Source organism: Caloenas nicobarica, chromosome 2 (assembly GCF_036013445.1).
Source record: "Caloenas nicobarica isolate bCalNic1 chromosome 2, bCalNic1.hap1, whole genome shotgun sequence".
Lineage (NCBI taxonomy): Eukaryota > Metazoa > Chordata > Aves > Columbiformes > Columbidae > Caloenas > Caloenas nicobarica.
In genome coordinates this window covers 146,129,913-146,149,753 of record NC_088246.1, presented here as the reverse complement: position 1 = coordinate 146,149,753, position 19,841 = coordinate 146,129,913, and the positions used below count along the sequence as shown (strand labels likewise).

General features: G+C 37.7%; 1 protein-coding gene across 1 annotated transcript in view; it reads left to right on the top strand.

Annotated features, from left to right (window-relative positions):
* Positions 1 to 17,709, top strand: part of RSPO2 (R-spondin 2) — a 103,464-nt gene extending 85,755 nt beyond the window's left edge. The window contains 1 exon segment of the mRNA XM_065629582.1: positions 17,379 to 17,709. Within this exon segment, the coding sequence (XP_065485654.1) occupies positions 17,379 to 17,488 (110 nt within the window). The 3' untranslated portion in view covers positions 17,489 to 17,709.
* The last annotated feature ends 2,132 nt before the right edge of the window (positions 17,710 to 19,841 follow it).

The following is a 19,841-nucleotide window of genomic DNA, read 5'->3' as shown; positions in this document are numbered from 1 at the left end:
ATTTGAAGTGACAGTATACTAACCATAAATTATTGTACTTCTATCTTTAAAAGCAAGCATGTTGCAAGAGGTAGAAATTTTGTGGGTTTTTTATTAATTATATGGTTCTCCATTAATAAGAGAAAAACAAGTGATGTAGCATGTGCCTTGGTGCTATGCAGTTTAGCACAGCTGATGTTTTAATCCAGGTGTGGACATTGCTGTACTGAGGAAGGGCAACTTATGTGACAAGAAGGGTGATGGGAAGCTGTGTACCTCACTGGAACACTGAGGGAGATTGTGGAGAAAATTTTTGAAACCTGTGGAGCACTATGGAAAAAAAAAATGAGTGAAAACTAACTCAGGAGATAGTAATATCAACACAATATCTGCAGCTTATTTCACGTATCCGAAGGTACACTATCATTCTGTGTTACACTGTAGGTGCTCTTTGGGTACAACTGAGACACTAGCACCATTTCTGTCCGTTTTTACTATCCTAAAATACTTTATCCATTAGCCACTTGTAATTTGATTTCTGAGTGATGTCACATGTTAATCTTCTCAAAATACCATTTATAACTGAAAGTTTGCAGTTTTGGTGGTTGAGACTGGGCAGAATTCACGGGAAGGCACTGTACTTAAAATTCTCTTTTAAAATGCTTATTGAACCCACCATTATCTTCTGTGTGTAGTTTCTTATTGCAAAAAGCCCAGATGAATTGGCTGCATTCTATTGTGCTTCACATCTGCAACAAACTTATCATTTGCATTAGCACAATAGTTGGCTGAATAAGCTTGCCTCTACACAGAATATTAACAGATGTCTTTCTTTTTTCTGACCTCATTTAAGCACAGAGAAAATAATTTTCTGTTTCCTTTCCCAAAGATGATAGAGTTCTTACTTCAGGGTGTTGTCTGATGTAGTCAGCTCATAAGAGAGGGAATTTTAACCAGTCATTTTCTCAGAAATTAGCATATCCACATGCTTTCATCTTTTGTAACTAACATTCTGGGCCAGCCTTTCAAAATTGTGAACAATTAGAAGCCATAAGCAAAAATACGCAATCACTTTCCACAATTCTAAACCTAGATTAACTGAAATGCAGGCATTATGTGCCTGATTTGTAAGGTATTTAAATTGGAGGTGGAGTGATGCACACACTTTTGCATGATATACTGTTGTGATTTAACCCCAGCCAGCAATTAAGCACCACGTAGCTTTTCACTCCCCTCCCCTGCAGTGGGATGGAAGGGAGAATGGGGAAAAAAAAATAAAACTCCTGGTTTGAGATAAAGACAACTTAATAGGACAGCAAAGGGAGATAACACAGTAATAATAATAAAGGCATATACAAAGCAAATGCTTCACAATGCAATTGCTCACCACCCGGTAATCGGTACTCAGCCCATCCCTGAGCAACCATTCCCCTGGCCAGCTTCCCCTAAAATATATACTGAGCGTGACATCATGACCAGCATGGAATGAACAACCTTCTGCTAGAAATAGAAACTTATATCTGATCTGTTGTTTGAAATCTCCATTATGTTCCCATGAAGTAATTCTTGCACATAAGGGGAGAAAAAATTGGTTCTTCAAATATGACCATATTTTCATTGCCAGATGAAATTTCAGAACTGAGTCACCTATCAAAAGAGTATTTTAGAGAAATGATGAGATCAGGCCAGTTTAAATTCCTCAGTATGTAAATTAAGGATTGAAATCAGTCCCATCTATTATAATCTAGAAAAGGAAAAAAGAAAGTATCTTCCTCCTTTGTAACATATTGTATTGTTCAGTGTTAGTTTTAGCTTCTGTTCTTGGCCTGTTCATAGATCTGCAGCCTATTACAGTGGCGCCTGTTAGAGCAAATACTGTGAAAGTTTTGCCAGTTTCTCTATGATAAACCATGTTTTCCAGGAATTCATACTTGATCATTAAATATCCCTCATATTTGAGACTTGGCATGAAAAGTATTGATTCACAAGGATTTTGCTTGTACGTTTATCCAGATTTTCAAAAATAAATCAGTCATGTAATTTATTAAGTCAGAGGCATTTCAAAATAATGTATTGTTTAAAGATCATAGAATTATATTTGTTGGAAACAAATAATATTATGGTCACTTAATCTAAATAGGCACATTTCCTGACAATGAATAATTGCTTTGTTGCTCTTACCTCACAAATCACTCTTAAATGTTTCTGTGTATTTTGTCTATTGGGTAAATCTGTGCAGAAATTCATTAGTATTTTAAAATGGTCAATTATTTTCATTATTCTAGAAATATTGAGACAACTAAGGTATTTTCCTTTGAAAAGCTGTGTATCAATGCAAATGTAATTGTATAAATAACTAACTTCTGATGGTAATGTTGCATCCTAATGTGCATCTTAAAATATATTTTTGTATATGGCGTGCTTATTTTATCTTAAAACTTATTTTTCTATATGGCATGCTTATTTTATAAGTGGGGGGATTTTTCCATTTAGATAATTGTATGTAAATAACTATGAATGTACGCTGTGAATGTTAATCACAGAGATATGAGACTCAATCTGCTTTGTGACTCTTACCTAGGATGTTTCAACAGTTCTGAAGGAGACAAACTATAACTGGCAATTTCTGGCTGATAATCGATTTAATTGTACAGATTTGAATTGTCTGCATAGACAAGCAAATGGGGGAGAAATGCTTATTCTGCATTAGAAACATTTCTTTTCAACTGCATATCAGTACTTTGCATTTCCTGTTGAAATCAGGTCTGGGGAAAGAGCTATTATATAAAGTTTATTTATACAGAAGTCAGCAGTAGAAATCACATGTTCAAAGCCTGTATGTGCGGAAAGAAGTTTAAAAAAGAATAACTGGATAGCGTTAGAGAGTGAGTAATTATTCAGCTACACAGAAGGAAACTGAAGGATGTTAAGCATAATTGGAAGGAGAATAAATTCAAACAGGATTTTTAAAATAATCTCCTGAAGTCAGCAAATTACAGGAAAATACTACCTTCCTCTCTGAGTTTGAGAGAAGGAAAGTGGCTATAATAGTGGATTAATTCTCTCAGTAGAGAAAATAAACAGTTGAGTGGATACTTGTAACTAATTTGATAAGTGTGTCACACCCTAAATGATCCAGTTGTCACCCACTATTAATCTTATAGGACAGTTTAAATCGACAGATGGAACAGATTGTGATGGAGGCACTGGCCAAGAAAAAAGTATTTGCTAACATGATGAAATAATTAGCGTTCAGTAGAGACCAACTATACTTCAATATGAGAAACTGATAATCACTTAGCTGAGTTTGGTTCACATAAATACTTCCTTCCAGCATTCAAAACAGTATCAGCCAGCCTAAGTATGTAGCCAGAGTTATATACTTGCTTGTCTGGATTTTAGGTCCATGTATTCCAGTCCAGGGACTTATCACATATGCATCTAAAATCAGAACTGTAAAAATTGTTCAGCCTGGAAAACAGCTGCTAATTTGAAACTAGTGAGGTCTGAAAGGTTCGAGTAAATGTTTCTTTCATCATCTCTTGATCTTCTGCAAAGAATATACAGACAGGAAAGTACCATTCTTGGGAGAAGTATGAGCTGGGACAAGTCAGAAATGTGCCAGGAAACGTGCTAGTGTTTCAGGACAGCGTTCAAACCTGTGCTCTGGCTCTTTTTATTTTATTCATAAGATGTAGCCCTTGCAGTTGGCCACCAGTTTAGCAAGGATTATGGTTTCTGCTACTGTACCCACTGTACCATACTGCAGGATGGGCTCTCTATGATTGCCAGCCTCAACATCAACTGGTGGAAATACCTCTGGCCCACAAAGAATTATTAGCATCAGGCACTTCTAAGCAAAAAATAAATAGAACTTGAACAATTTCAGTTATGAAAAGTCTTTAAACTAATACTGTCAGAAAATAATGAAGCCAAGATCTAATACTCATCAGAAGCTCACCCAAAGTAGCCATAAGAATGTGATGACATGCAGCAGGAATAGCATAGACATTTATATTTTTCATATGGTTAATTAAACCCATAGAATCATCCTGTACATCCTAAGGTTTTATTGGTATTAGAAGAAATAATTTCTTTTTTGAAAAAAAATAACTGATAATTACTTCTCACTGTGCTTCTAATCAACAGTCTTTGATGTACATCTGTTTTTTAAGTACATCTATAACTTCCACTCAGGAAAAGCCTTTCATGGCAAGTAGCGTTTAAGCTACATGCTGTGTTTATTTCATATATTCTTTTTCCTTTTCTTCTTAAGAAAGCATCCACACATTTTTCTTCAACTTTATCAATGAGTATGTACTCTAATTTTTTTATGCAGGAAAAAACTTCAGTTTTCAATTTAGTTTAGACTAGTTGTTTAAACTGATGGTGGAGATTATAGTGCTTTCTTGCAGATGTATATCAGAGTAAAAAGATAATCTAATTTGTCCACTCCCCATGTATTATTAGACACCACGTTATACTGCTGCTTATGTCATGTCATGCCAAGGCTGTATCCAGCCGCTGTGTAAACAAGGGGGGAGCACAGGCCCCTGTGGTGCTGAGAGCATCTGCAGCAATAGACTGTCCTAACAGAGATGCTGCAGAGCATTCATTCCCCAGCAAATCCATGTCTCTTAGGGAGGGGAAAAAAGTATTTTTGTTGTTGTTGTTCAAGTCAGTGCTAAATATAAAAAAGTACATGGTTTTAAATATGACGTGTTTAAATACTGTTGCACTTAGGGTTGAAATGAATACTCATCATGCAGTCTTTCAAGCATGTGAAACAGCTCATGTGGATAAATTGGTCAATGTCTTACTTCAGTTTAGTAAAATAATTTTCTGTAAGGCTCTGTTCAGTCTAGCACAGTTGCCGTGCATTGAGCCAGTGCAGCCCCGCTGTAGGTGTTCCTGGCTCTGCAGCGGTGCCGGGGGAAGGATCACGCTCGTGTTCCTCATCCAGCCCTGGGCTGAGCCTGGCGAGGGATCTGCATCGCCTGGGGCAGCCTGAGCCCTCCGGTGGGCACAGCCTCACACATCGGTGGGTCAGCAATGGCTAATGCAGCCACATCTGCCTGCACAGCTGGGACAGGGTCACTGCCAGATGTGGGCACAGAGGATCAGCTGGGGAAAAACTGTCCTCAGCTGCTCCAGCTGGATCCAGAAAAGGGGCATGCCCATAACCCCAGTAATACTGGTTTCATTCTGGAAATACACCCTATTCAGGCTTCTCATGTCTCTTTCTAGACATGAACTTTTATGGCAAAGGTGAATAACAAGTCTAGGCTATATGGCACTCCCCTGATAGATCAGATCTTGTACGTGTTTATTGCAGCTTTTGGTGTAAAATTTGTTAGGGATATACAGTTAAATGCAGCCCAGGCTTGTTTTTTTTGTTGTTGTTGATTTTGGTTTTGTCGTAGCATCAGCAGATAAGTTTATCCAAACAGAATTGCTTTTGAAGTAAAATTTCTTTATGTGAGGACTAAGCCTATACATTCGTTTGTCGAAAGCTTCTGCAAAGTCAGTTGAGTTTGTTTTGGATTAATATTTGTAGCTGTAGAAATGAAGCTAACAGATGCATCACGAAAGTCGTGGGCAGGACTAACTACTGTACTTGAAAGGGGTATGCTCAAACTTAGGACTTTTATAGATCTATAGACTTTCCTTGTCTTTACCACAAAAAAAAATTAAAGCGTGTGCTGGCTGGACGTCTAGGAAAGATGATGATGGCCTTAACACAGTTCAGTAAGCATTGCTATTTGTTTCAGGCAGTTAAAAAAAAATTATCTGAGGATAATGGGTAAACAATACTCTACAGTAGACACCCAAAAAATCTAGGTTGCTTTGTAAAGGGATCCCATTCAAACACAATTTTCGTTTAGTTAAGTGTAAAGTTATAGTAGAGGATCAAATACTTATAAAATTAGGAATTGCATACCTGCAGGATGAGGAATGGCACCTAAAAACCAATGTTTCTCAGAAGAAATGTTAACATGAGTTTGCTACAATGTTGAGAGAAAAATTTCAAATACAATTCTTGGCTGCATAACTTTGTTAATAAGGAAAAAAACGTAATGAATAATTTTATCCTGTCTATGAGCAGAACTGCAACTTCCAGTCTGAGAAGATATTGGGATAGAAGATATTGGGATAACTGCCCAGCATGCAGATAAGTCACAAAGTTTATTTGAGGGCTACAAAATAAGCTTTAAAGAAAGGTGCACAAAGGCCACCATATGTTTAACTTCTCAGAAAGATGATGAGCAGAGATTTATCTACAATGCAAGAAGAGAAAGGTCTGATTGAGGAAAGGCGTAATGAGGAGTAATAGGTGGATATTAAAAACAGCAAACAGGCACATATTTCTGGTGATGGAATGATTAACTGCTGGGAGAAATACCAAAGGAAATTGTGGATTCTCCATCTCCTCTTGTATTCAGATCTAGACTGGATGCATTTCTCCAATAAGTTATTAGCATTAACAGCATATGAGAAGAATGTTTGGTGGCTTGTGTTTACGTAAGAGATCTCACTACACATTTTCTTTACCCCAATTCTCACCTGCCATCAGGGCATCATTTTAAATATTAAGGAATAGAACATGTCTTCAATTATATTAACAAAAAGTGTAAGCATTCTTAAAGAGACACACATTATCGAATTTTCCTATCTAGGTATTTATTACTGAATTTAAAGAATATTGAATTTAAAGGTATGCAAGTTTGAGTTAATCTTAATGCAGGGGACTCCAGATAAGAACAGGTTCAGCTGGCTTCCAGGCAAACAAAACTCTAAGTCTAATAATATACTTTGAGAAATTACAGATTATTTGGCTTGTGGTTCGTCCTTACTATGCTCTCATGTGCATCTGCAGTAAAATTTAATATAGGATACATTAAATGTAATGCTGCTATTACATGCAGACTTTAACTTATTTGGAAAAGTTGTAGACCAAAATTTAAAGGAAGTACAGCACAAATTGTTTATTTCTGACTGAATTTCTATTTAAAATGAACATAACTTTGAAATCACTTCATTTATTTCCTGGAAATGTGACTCTTCCATTGTGAAAATCTCCAAGCATATCCAGAGAGGGATCTGGGAGTGTTGATTGACAGCCGGCTGAACATGAGCCAGCAGTGTGCCCAGGTGGCCAAAAAGGCCAACAGCATCCTGGCTTGTATCAGGAACAGTGTGGCCAGCAGGTCTAGGGAAGTGATCGTGACCCTGTACTTGGCACTGGTGAGGCCTCACCTTGAATCCTGTGTTCAGTTTTGGGCCCCTCATCATAAGGAGGACATTGAAATACTAGAGAGAGTGCAGAGGAGGGCAAAGAACCTGGTGAGGGGTCTGGAGCACAAGTCTGGTGAGGAGCAGCTGAGGGAACTGGGGCTGTTCAGCCTGGAGAAAAGGAGGCTGAGGGGAGACCTGATCGCTGTCTACAGCTACCTGAAAGGAGGTTGTAGCGTGGAGGGTGTTGGTCTCTTCTCCCAAGTAGCAAGTGATAGGACAAGAGGAAGTGGCCTCAAGTTGTGCCAGGGGAGGTTTACATTGGATATTAGGAAAAAATTCCTCACAGAAAGGTTGTCAGGCATTGGAACAGGCTGCCCAAGGCAGTGGTGGAGTCACCATCCCTGGAGGTGTTTAAAAGGCGTTTGGACGAGGTTCTTAGGGACATGGTTTAGTGCTAGAGTTAGGTTAGGTTATGGTTGGACTCGATCCTGAGGGTTTCTTCCAACCGAAATGATTCTATAAATTAGATTTTCTGCTTTTGGCTGTCTTCTAATTATATTCTGATTAACACTAAAAAAGAAAAAAAAAAAGGAAAAAAGTGCTGATCAATAACTCAATATCTGCAATAAAAAAAAAAAATTAACCCCCTTTCACCAAAACCTATTAACCACCGTATTTTTTAAAGGCTCATGTTACCTTGAGCAAAATTATTTTTCCAGGGAACAAGAATTTCATGAGTGGTATAAACCAGTCTAGTGCCTTAAGAGGGGGAAAGATTAGGTGATCATGTGATCTGTTTGTGCATTACTTTGGAGAAAGCCAAAAAGAAATACTTTTAAACTCAGTTTATCTCAGGTCCTTGATCCTGTTTTACTGATATTTCCTCCTGTCTGCAGCCAGCTCATGTTGAAGCCTCAAGTCCCAGTTGGTCAAAAATGTTTAGTTGACACTTCACAGCGACGCAGGGACAGTTAGACAGCTGCTTGTGTGGGGGCTTTGCGGGGATGTGGGCACAAAGTTTTTCCTGTGACAAGAATTATGCAGAGAGTTGAAGCAAACATTTCTCAAACACTCAGAAAAAAAATCCAAGAGGAAGTCTGAAGAAAATTGGTTCAATACTTTTAAATTTATGATGAATGTTTGTGCAGTTTAATAGTCCAGAGTTGGAGGTGGCCCCCACAGATGCTGCCTGTGTGCCAGAATCACAGCTGGGCTCTCAACCAGGGGTACAGCAAAGCTCTGGGCACATGGTGCCAAAAAATGAAAATTGGCTTAACGGTATTTCTTTATGAAATAGAACAGACAATAACACAAACAGCTGATGGTCATACAGCTTCTCTTTCTTTCACGTTGCAGACCAAGTCTGTCAGGCAGCACAAAACAGTCAGTACCTGACGTTTTAGTCTGCATCAGCCTCCTCTAAAACTAGAAGAAGTTACACACTGTGTATGTGCTGGTGAACGTACAGTTTGTCTATTTGAATACCAGTTTTGGGGTAGGGATGAACCGTGGTTTTCCCTGGAGTGCTGAAACCCTCCCTTTGGTCCAGGTGTTCCTTTCCACGGGTCTTTCCATGGCATGTTTACAGCAGAAAAAATAGCATCAGCATCCTGGGGAGCTGCGCTGCCATTTCCGACGCAGGCAGCAGACAGGCTCAGTGGGACCGTGTTACAGTGGGACCCTCATCCTGATGCCTTTTGGCTTCCTTGCAGAACTCTTTATGCAAACATGAAAGCACGGCTTCAAAAGTTCATCCAGAACATAGTTAACAGAACACAGTCAGGATTTTATGTTCCTAACTTCATTGGAAAAAAAAAAAAAAGTTTGTATTGCCATGGGCCATAAAGCTGTTTCTGAAGTTATGACAGTGATTTGATGATACTAGTATGCAAACAAAAGCTTTGGCAAGCTAAAGTGCTGTATTGGATTTTGTATGTATCCATTTTTTATAAATGGTTGTGCAGTACTTATTTTAATATCTATGAAAAACTGGTGTCTGACTACTGGAAAACAAGATTTAGGATAAAAAGTGCCCTTTCCCCAGCTTCTGATAGTGAATAAAGCTTCTTTAGCAATATGATGTGGAGTTAACTGATTACAGCATGAACCAACCTGGCATGCTTATGAGTGTCAGGTCCTCATAGGCATCATGTTATTAGAAGTAGTAGATTCGTCTTCACTGATTGGTTTTCAGTTGTTATTCAGAAGGAGTCTTCCTGCTGGATAGTACTTTATTCCATCGTCATGTGTTCAATTTAGCCTCTTTTCTTAATTAACTTCAATAGGATTACCCGTGCATTACTTGAAGAGATGCAGAAGTGATAATTAAAACTATTTTTTGAGCTGTTTCAGTTAAAAAAAAAAAAAAAAATGGGATGAGGCGGGAGAAAAAATCATGGAACAAAATTGTTCCTCAGTTCTTGACCAGAATCCCTAAAGGGAATTAAAGACAAACCCTTCAGAACTAAATAGTATTTCACAGGAGAAAAACGACCCGAAAAAAATAATGACTTTTCAGTCTAATCTCTCTCTCCGTAAGAAACCCTTAATTGAACAAAATGTCGTTTCCAGCATGAAGTGAAACCTTGCAGATGCCACAAATAGATGTTGTCTCAATATAATTTATTTTCTATTCATTATATGATGCAATAAAGATAAAATTAATTAAATTGGTTAATAAAAGGGGGAATGGAAGGAAAAAAGCCTGCTGGACAGAGAGTTACAGGTCAGATCAGTGTCTAATCAAACCTAGTGAAGTTCAAAGCCATTTAGTTCTTACCTGTAATTGTTGCCTATAGAGTTAAAATATATTTATACATTCCTGCATAATCTTGACTGTATATAAATATTTTTAATTATTTTGAAATTTATTTTATATTACACTGTGAGAGGAAGGAAAACAAACCAACCCAGCCTTTCATTGGAAATATTTTGTTTGGATCTGATTGCAAAACATCAGATCTGACATAGTGTGGACCAAGATAAGAATAGCGAGTACCCTGTATACAACTGATGTTCATATCATTTGAATTCTGAGCTAAATCTACATTAGATAAACATTTTTGCCTGCATTGAAGACCCATCTGTTTTCATACAACTGTGACTGAAAGGATGATGGGACCCAACATTTAAATATCTATATTATTCTGTTAAACACAAGTCTTCTATCAGAGTTCTCTGAGAATTTCCATGTCACATTGAATTTGGTAGTTTTCCTCTTTCCCCACTCTTTTACTTTCTTCTCTGAGTCTGTATGTGTGAAGTCCTAATTGCAATTTTAATTTTATTTAATAAGTAGAATCAGTTGACTTATGTTCTAGGCAGAGTAAATGGGTATTTCTGCAAAGAAAAATCAATATTCTTTGAAATGATGGAAGTGGAAGTCAGTTTTCAGTTAATATTTCACCGCCATCTACTGTACATGTTGGAAAACTGCACTGTGAGAAATGCATTTCAGCAACATAAGACAACTCTTCTGCCAGTGAATTTTCCCTAAAATCATGGAAAAATCCATCAAATTCTCAGTAGGCTGTGACATGTAAATTCTAATCTTTGTGGAGAAATCCATATTTCTTAAACAGATGACAATGTCTGATGATACTCAATATTGTCCAGAAGGAAAGATCATCAGATTTTAGTTTTGGTTAGTTAGTTTTTATTCAGGCTAGATAAAAAGTAGATGTGTACTTTGCTTATTCTTGCTTTAAATAGTAAAACTTTTAATTTCTTAGTGAATGTGGCAAAGCAAAAAAAAGCTAGTGGGATTAAGATAGAGAAACTTGGGTTTTTTTTTTGAGTAGAGGAATTATTTTTTGGTTCTTTCAAATTAACTTTCATCTCAGGAGTTGATGTTTGGTGTTATTACACAAGCACTAAGTATATGTAATATTAAGTGTCGGTTGAGGTGTAATAATTCACTCAAAGTTGTGAAATTATTAAATTGAAAATAAAATATCAAGATTCTGCCTGTCATGAACTGAATAAGATATCATACAGGTTAGCTCTGTGCTACAGTGCTTTCATATTGATTTGTGTAGAAACTACAAAGTTTATTCAATACAGAAATTTCCCCGATTTTCATCAGTAAAGCTGACTTCAAATAGACAAGAATGTGTGAAAAATATCTAGCCTGTTATTGTAAGAGCTGTAAAAGCTTTATTAATTTCAATAGGCCAGGAATACATGTAATTTATGATATTAACTCTTAGTATTGCACCAAAAAGTGCGAAAGAAGACCAGTAAGCCTGCAAAACCACTTGGGAGCTCAAGAAATGCCTTCATTTATTTCTTTGTATCACTTGTGATAAAGTCTGTAGTTATGGCATATATTTTTATTTTTTTATTCAGTAATTGTTCTAGGGCCTAATTTGCTCAAGATTTTTCAACCCTTGCAAATGAAGAAAGAATGATAAAATAATATTCTTTTTTTTTGTGGTGTCCATTGTTACAATATTATACTGCTTTGCAAATATTAATTAACCCATCATTACAAATTCTGATATTTTGGAATTCAAAATGGTGTTGTGGGCAGCTGATGTGCTTGGTGTAATTGCAAGATCCATTCTGTTGTCTTCAGAGGTCACCGAGGGTAATGATGCCCATGGCGTCTGGTTTGCCACACGAGTAAAGTTCTTTGCATCCTCTTCCCATGGGTCACTTGTCAGCGTTGGTTTGTAAATCACAATCCTTTAGGAAGAGGTTGACTTTATAGCAGTGTAGAATTTTTTCTTTCATTGAGTGTGTGTTTATAAGATTTCTCAACAATTTGTGCATTTCCCTGGCAGTTTCAGTACAAAAAGAAGTTTAACTCAGCTGAAAGCCCCAGGAAATAAATTACCTCAGGGGAATAATTTCTGGACTGCCTCCTTTGTTTGCCTGGTTGTTGGCCTTTTGCAGTCACTGTTTATGTGTAGTTTGATGTGCACTGCAAATAGGGTGTAAATGTCGAGGTGTCCCTGGGTCTGTGCAGGACAGAAGTTGTCCTGCCAGAGAGGGCTACTCCAGAAGCTCACATCTGCCATCTTTCTCTTGATTTGAGCTGACTGGTTAATCATCGAGTATCTCTATCGTCTTTCCAATGCTGTCATTAGTTCCCCCGGTGCCTGCCATCCTTCAGCAATACAACTTGAGTGTTACCGTGCAGAGGAGATGCTGCCCCGCATGGGGTCTATGATAGAACTGCAGCCGTAGGAGAATGGTCTACTAGTGTGCAACACTGAGCTCCTAAAAGGACAAATGAAAGGGAAGAAGAGATCACAAAGGTGTATTTAGCAAGGTGTGCTATTTTCCCAGGACACCATTGTGCCTTTGCTGCTGGCAGTAAAAGTTCTGTATATGAAAATCCAGGCAAGGGAAGCAGGAAGGCATCTTTAAGACCCATTATTCAGTAGTCATCCATACAAGAGAAAATTTTTAACATTTTGATATCTCTAAGATAATTTGTATATGAAAATACTGAAAGTCTGTGAGGGAATTACACTATGAAATAAAGCTGCAGATGGTGATGTGTTGGTTTTGTTTTGTTTTTTCCCTTTTCTTTTCTTAAATGTTTTCAGTTCAAATCCTTGCTGCCCTCATGTGGATGTGTGCTGTGTTTTTTCCATCTGCTGAAAATAGCAATGGACAGAATTTGTTCAGAAGAGCAGTACGTACAACAGTATTTACACAGCAGCTGAAGGACAGCTCAGATGCTGAACTGATGCTGTCTGGGCCATGAATCTCGAGCAATGGGGCTGGGAGTCCCTGTAGATACATTTGCTGTATTTAAGTTCTAGAGAACTAGAACTGCCCTGAGTGTGAGGAATCTGCTGCCCAAACTCTATCTGGAGAAAGCTGCCTTTGCAGCTGACAGAAGGTGATGAAGGGTCCTTCAGAACCAGGTAATGACTATCCCGAATTGACCAGGTTGGTCCATCCGGAAGGAATATGCGTTATTTCCGAACACCTTTCAGCTCGGAGTATGAGACAAGCCGAGCACAAGCTCTTAGTCTACCAGCATGCAGCAGTTGTATGAGCAACACTGATAAAATGGCACAAAAGCAGCAGAAAAAGAATGCAAAATAATCCAGCAAGAGCCCAGTTAAATAATGATTTTAGGAGCTGTTACTATCAGATATATGGCAGTTGCTGTGTGTATTAACACAAACAATATTTTTTTGAGAATTCATGTTGGAATTGCATTATTTCCTAGATGTTCCTGCACTGTTACCTGTATGTTATCATACCATTAGAAGCCGTGGTACGTTGTGAGCTAATGATAATGTTTCATTGCATAGTGTATTATTTTTCCATCTACCTACCAGAACCAAGTGGTGCAAACAGAAGTTTAATGAATAACACTGTAAAGATACCAACCATTTGCATAAGTTACTTAGAAAATGAGGACTTACTCATTAGTAATTTATAAAGCAAATAGCAAAACTGAGGTTTATAACATTGCAATAAAGGGTTTGAACTAATGGCTTTGTCAATCTTTCTTCTATAAAATAACCTGGGAAGAAATATGATATACAGAGTGATAGGTAAGCTTTTAAGCTTAAGCTTTTATTTGCTAGATACTTGAACACCAAATCGAGCTATGTTTCAGATCCTTCTTAGGTCCTAGACTTTTCAATATATACACATGACTTTACAGAGTATTAAACAAGTTATGTAAATTACAATCAGAGCTGACTATAATAAAAAAAATTGAGGAGCTGTCTTTTAGACAGTCAGACATCAAAAATGCTTTTCAAGGAAAAGTTAGTTAGCTGGTTAGTATGCAAGGGAAAATGCAATCAAAACAGTAGGAAAACAGTAACCTGAGCAGTCCTCAGATATCCTGCACTTTGCATGAATTATTTGTGTTTGCTCCCATTGCTGTTATCACCAAAGGCTTTCAAAAACAGATTGTCTGCAGTTACACAGATTGAAGATGACACCCTCTGTGGAGGCCTGTAACTTGGAAAGGAGAAGCAAGGCGCACGGCTGTCTGCCAGGTGACGAGCAGGAGAGTCATCACTAGGAAGGATATATTGTTGCTTAAAGAGACGCCCTGGCTGTGAATCCCAGGCTGCTGCACTGGATGTTTTGCTTGCTCGGGTGCTGTTTCTGATCAGGAGGGGTTTATAGGCTAGGTAGATCAGACTCGATATCTCATATCTTGTCACTTTCTGTCCTGTGCAGCAATACCGTAACCTGTTGTTGATAGTGGTAAAACCCCTCTAGAGAGACAGAGTCCTTTTGCTCTCCCTCCTTGTTTGCTTCAGCCAAGAATTGCCTTCTGTGTGGGACAGTGAGTTCCAGACTTTAACGCACCACTGCTGAAAGCCCACCTGCCCCAGCAAAGCCAAGCGCAGCAGAGCCTGGCTGCTTCCTACAGAGAGAGGGGCTCAGGCTCTGGGCTCTTGCTCTCAGGAGCAGTGGGCATGGTGAGGGGTGGGGGACGTGCAAGGCTCTTTGGGGACAAGGTTCTCCACACCTGACCCATGGCACAGAGCAGAGGGAGCCGCTGCCACCCCGTCCCCCAGGGAGCGCCTCCTCCACCAGCTGTCCTCTCCCCACTGCCCTCCAGCTGGGGAACTGAGAGAGTTTGGCTCCTGGATCCTCTTTGAGGACCTACTTTCCATATCCAACATCATGTTCTTCAAAAGACATCTGTAGCAGGAGATTCAGAAGTTACTTCTGTTCGCTGTGCTTCTGCTGACAAAATAAGCATGATAACTGAAATCTGAATTTAATAAAAGTTTTCATGCGTGGTGACTCCAGCAGCATGCTTTGTTTGAACTTTCTAGTCTTTATAGTTACTCTTTTCTTGCTAATCTTTAATCTCTATTTCACTCTAGTAAGAATATGGGAACCAATGGTTAGCCAAGAAATAACTTTTATATTCAGTTTTCTGGTTAAAATGACAGTTGGAATCTGGGACTCAGCATCCCCAGCCACCTGGATTTTCTCTGTGTGATGTAATATTGTCCTGAAAATAATGAAACTTACTCTGTAAAACAGGGCACTTGGAAATGTAGTGAGCAGCCAAAGAGCTCACTAACAGGAGAACAAGTTATCAGGTATCAACAGCTCAGTGGTACGGCCTCTGTATGAGTGGCTACTCCATGGCATATGTAAAAGAAGGTAATTTGCCTTTGGGATGCCTTGAGGCAAACACAAGTACGGGGACAGTTGCTGCAGAGCAGCAGAAACACCATTTGTTGTGCAATGATGTCAAATCACTGAAAACTAGTCCAGTCCATTTCTATTTTAGGGATATTGTATGGAGAGCGTGCCGGCAATTTGATTTGATGCTTGTGTTACAGAAGCTACTTTGTAAGGCTTAGACAAAGGTACCAAGTGGGTTTTGTGTCATTTTATCTGTGCATCTCAAAGTTTTCAGAGGAAAAATAATAGGATCTTTCACTACCTTAAACTTATGGTAAGCATTGGGTTAAAAAAATTAAAATATTTAAAGTGCAAGTTAGAATACAGTGTTGAGCTCTTCATTTATCCCTGTTCTGATGCCTTACAATATACCAACTAGTAGAATCACGTCATAAAATTTTGATATCGAAATTTCTGTAATTCAAACCATCTTCTTGTTATGCCATTTTGTGTCAAATATTCCTTCCCTCTGACCTCATTAGGTGTGCCTAGTCATTAGATACAGTGTTACTAAAGAGTTTTAACTGAAAAGCTGCTTTGATTAATGATTGGTTGGACTGAGATTTTACTGTGTAGGATTAACTAGATTTAAAAATGGCAAAATGCCATACTAGCATTAATGCCAGACTTTAATGAGAAGCAGAACTAAACTCCAAGGACCCTTATGATTTGAATATGGACTAAACTCATGTGCGCATTACCTTAATGTCCTGTCCTATTTTATAGACAAGTATTCCAATAATGCCTTGAGAATAGTAGCCCAGCCAGCATATTACAAATATGTAATCTGGAGTATACAACCCTTTATTTTTAATGAATCATCTATTTTGATAGTTTTTGAATCAGATTTATTAAGTGTTATTATCAAATAAAGAAAAATGCTTCACACTGGTTTGGCACTTTTTAATTATGAAACAATACGGAAGTAAGACAAAGCCAGACTGGCAAACATTTCTCCCAATTAATAATGGACTGACAATGTAGATGAAAAATGCATTTTCATATTTTAATGTCACCTGCTCCTTCAATTTCCTTTTACTGTATTTTTAAGTTCATCTAGTTCTGAAAGTTTACAAAGTTGACACATCTAGAGATTAATAACCTTATTTTTTACCATTGATTGCGTATTTCAGTATATGATACTGCCAAGAAAACCCAGACTGTTCTCACTCCAGACAGCGTTCAGTCGTCTTCTTAAATCCTACTAGACTTGGTAGGAGTTAAGCATATACTTAAAAGGTAAAGCATTGCTGAATGAGGGCCTTTGTATCTAGCATTTTTTCAGTCCATGGTATCTTTGTTGAGTAATCAAAGGGCACTGATCTATTATTAGGGCTGAACAGGAAAAGAATTTTCTTATCCTGGTAGCCTGAGAATTTTTTTCCTGCATTGATTCTGATTTCCCAGTTTTGGTTATTTTTCAGTGAACTTCCAATAGTAAGAAGCGTGTAATGAAATTTTTGTTTCTGCACAGTAATACACTCTGAGAATTAGGCACAGCGTACTAATGAGCAATAGCAACAGTTCTTCACAGAGACGGCACTGTTTCTGCCAAAATGTGGTACGATGTCCAACCAAATACTTGGACTGTAATGCTTAATTTCTCATTGAAATCAAGGATATATTGAACTTGACTTAAATAAGATTACTCACTCAAGCAAGTTTACGCAAGGGTCTAAGGCACGTATCCAGCTGTCAGTGAGTTAGGAGCCTACGTGCTCGTTTGGCTCCAAGCCCCAGGCACTTGCATAACGTTGCTTGCGTGAGTTACCCAGCCGAAAGTGAGACCTGCCTCGACGTGGTTACTCATACCAGCAAAATTGTGCCTGTGGACAAGTGATGATAGTCGAGGATCCTGCTTCCTCTTGTATCACACTGAAAACTCCTGTTTTCACTGGTGATTGAAGCTCACTAGCCAGCAGTACCCATTGATAATTTCTATACCACTAGGTTTTTCAACTATGGTCTAATATAATTTCTGTATCCTTTACTTAATTGACTTTTTTTTTTTTTTTTTTTTTTTTTTTCAGGGAGAAGACCAACAAAAACAAAGGACAAGAAAAAGAAGAAAAAGAATTTGATGGAAAGGGCTCAGAAGCAGCACAGCATCTTTTTAGCAACAGATAAAACAAGCCAGTAGAGACTTGATTTTCTTTAATATATTTTTTTTGCGAAGTGCACAAAAGCTGCTATATGCTCCTGCCCATGGATGCACTATGATTCAGCTGCTTTGACAGTATTGGTGGCAAATAACTTGTGAAAAAAAAAAAAAAAAGCCCACAAGCTTGTTTGTTTTATTTATATATTTTTTTTAATTTTATTTTTTCCTCTTATTTTTGACCTGAAGACTTACGGTCAGGAGTGCACTGAGTTGAATCAGTGGAAGTGGTGCTGAAGTGCATCAAAGATTTTGTCCTGAGTGCCTGGTCAACATGTTGCCATGGAAGGGAAGCAAGAAAGAAGCCTCCGAATCACCATTAGGCGGACTTGTGCATATTTAAGTAAAAAAAAGGAAGTCTCAGAGGTGTAGGTACTATTGCATTTATGGCCTTTGTTTCCTATATTTGTACATTTCAAGAGTAAATGGATATGACTTACCTACTTAGAGTTAATGGACATTGTTCTCAGCACCTGCTACATTGAAACAGTTGTATAATAAAACTGCTTTAAGACAATATACCACAGGAGTTACTGCTTAGACTTACAGAAGCACAACAGACTCTGTGTACAGATTACTCTGTCTACATATAAATGAACATATTTACTGTACATCTATGCATTTTTATGTATAATACTTTATACATGTTTAAAGTTATGTCCTTTTGGTTCTAGTAATATACTTTAAAATAATCCAGTAAATGTTTACTTTTTACTATGTTTTAAGTATCTTCTCATATTTCTCAATAGTTACAAACTGGATATTTTTTTTCTCATTTGTAAAGCACATTCAGATGGCTGAACTACCTGGTACTGACCCTCACAATGGAGTGTCAGCTCTGACGTATACTTGCCAGACTAGCAAACTGCGAATCTTTTCTGCTATTCTGTACTCTCAGCCTCAGTGTATTTTGTCTCAGAAAAAGAAGTGCAACTTTTCTAAAGGTGAGGCATGATGACGATAGATGTTTTGAGTGTCAGAAAAGAAATTATATGGAAAGTTCTTGGTATCTGAGATTGTATACGTAGTTTTTTTTCAAATATAATGCACAATGTTTTATTTCTGTTAGTTCTGATCCAGTCAGATACAGCAAAAATTACCTGAATAACAAAAGAAAAAGCTATGTGAGTTCAGTCATTCAAAAGTATAGCAAACACTGATGTCCTAGTATTGCCAGTTATTTGTTTAGCAAATTTAATCTGCATCTGGTGTTTGTTTTGAGTTTGTTTTGGAATGGGTGGAGAGAATTTTCTGTGTAGGAAGTTAAAATGGCTCATGAAGTATAATTTGGTAATGTATCATTACTGGGCTTGCATTCAAGGAGATTTTTGAATATCTGCTGGGAAAAGCCCACATTAAGTTGCTGTTATTTATATTGTCACTTAGACAAGTTATTCCCGTTCTAGCACTAAAACTTGCATAATACCTACACAAAGCAAGGAAAAGGTAAAACAGCCCACAGCCCCCTACAAACCTCTTTTTTGACATATACTTTAGAAAAATCTCACAAATCTCAGTTATAGTTTCATGGATTATATACTTTACAAATAAACTAGGGAAATAAAGCATCTAAAGCACAAATATATCCATATTTAGCTAGGTCAAGTGTTGCTACAAAACTGTGCAATAGTTGGGCACATACGAATGTTCCATGAAACCGCTTGTGGACTTTCACTTAACTATGAGGTTTTCATCATCTTTCATTTAGAATATGTTCATTTTTACCTAGAACATAATAATGTTAAAGACAGTAAGATTGTTCTGATCTTGGGCTGGTATTTTGGATGTCAAATGCTCACTTCAAAAAAAAATAAGGACAATAAGAACTGTAGCTGCCTATTTGCTTACTGGTTATCAAATTTGGTTGTAAGTGCAGTGAATGCCCTCATACAACCCTTTTAGTAGTAGTTACAAATCCTGTATTAGGCATGTCATGGAAAGTATGCTACAAAATACAATAAAATGATGTCACAAGCTTCTGAGTTAAATATTTTTGGTCTTTTTTATTTTAAAGAGTGTATTTCTTTGGAATAGCATACACATGGAAGAACTGGAGAAGGTATGCGGGCAGAGATTTTCTTCCACTGGAGTGGAAAATTTGAGAGGTTTCCAAACAGCTATTTTGTCAACACAACATGTTTGAAAAGGCCCTGTACATCACATATGCATTGATTTATCTTGTCCCAGTCACCTTCATATTCAGAGATTCCTTGAGAGTGTAGATACAAAAAAATCATCCCTAAGTAAAAAGTTCCCTCGTGTGTAGTTTCTTTTTGTCTTAGACGTCTGTTTTTATCCTGCCTTTGTATGGCAAATCCTATGCATGTATTCAGAG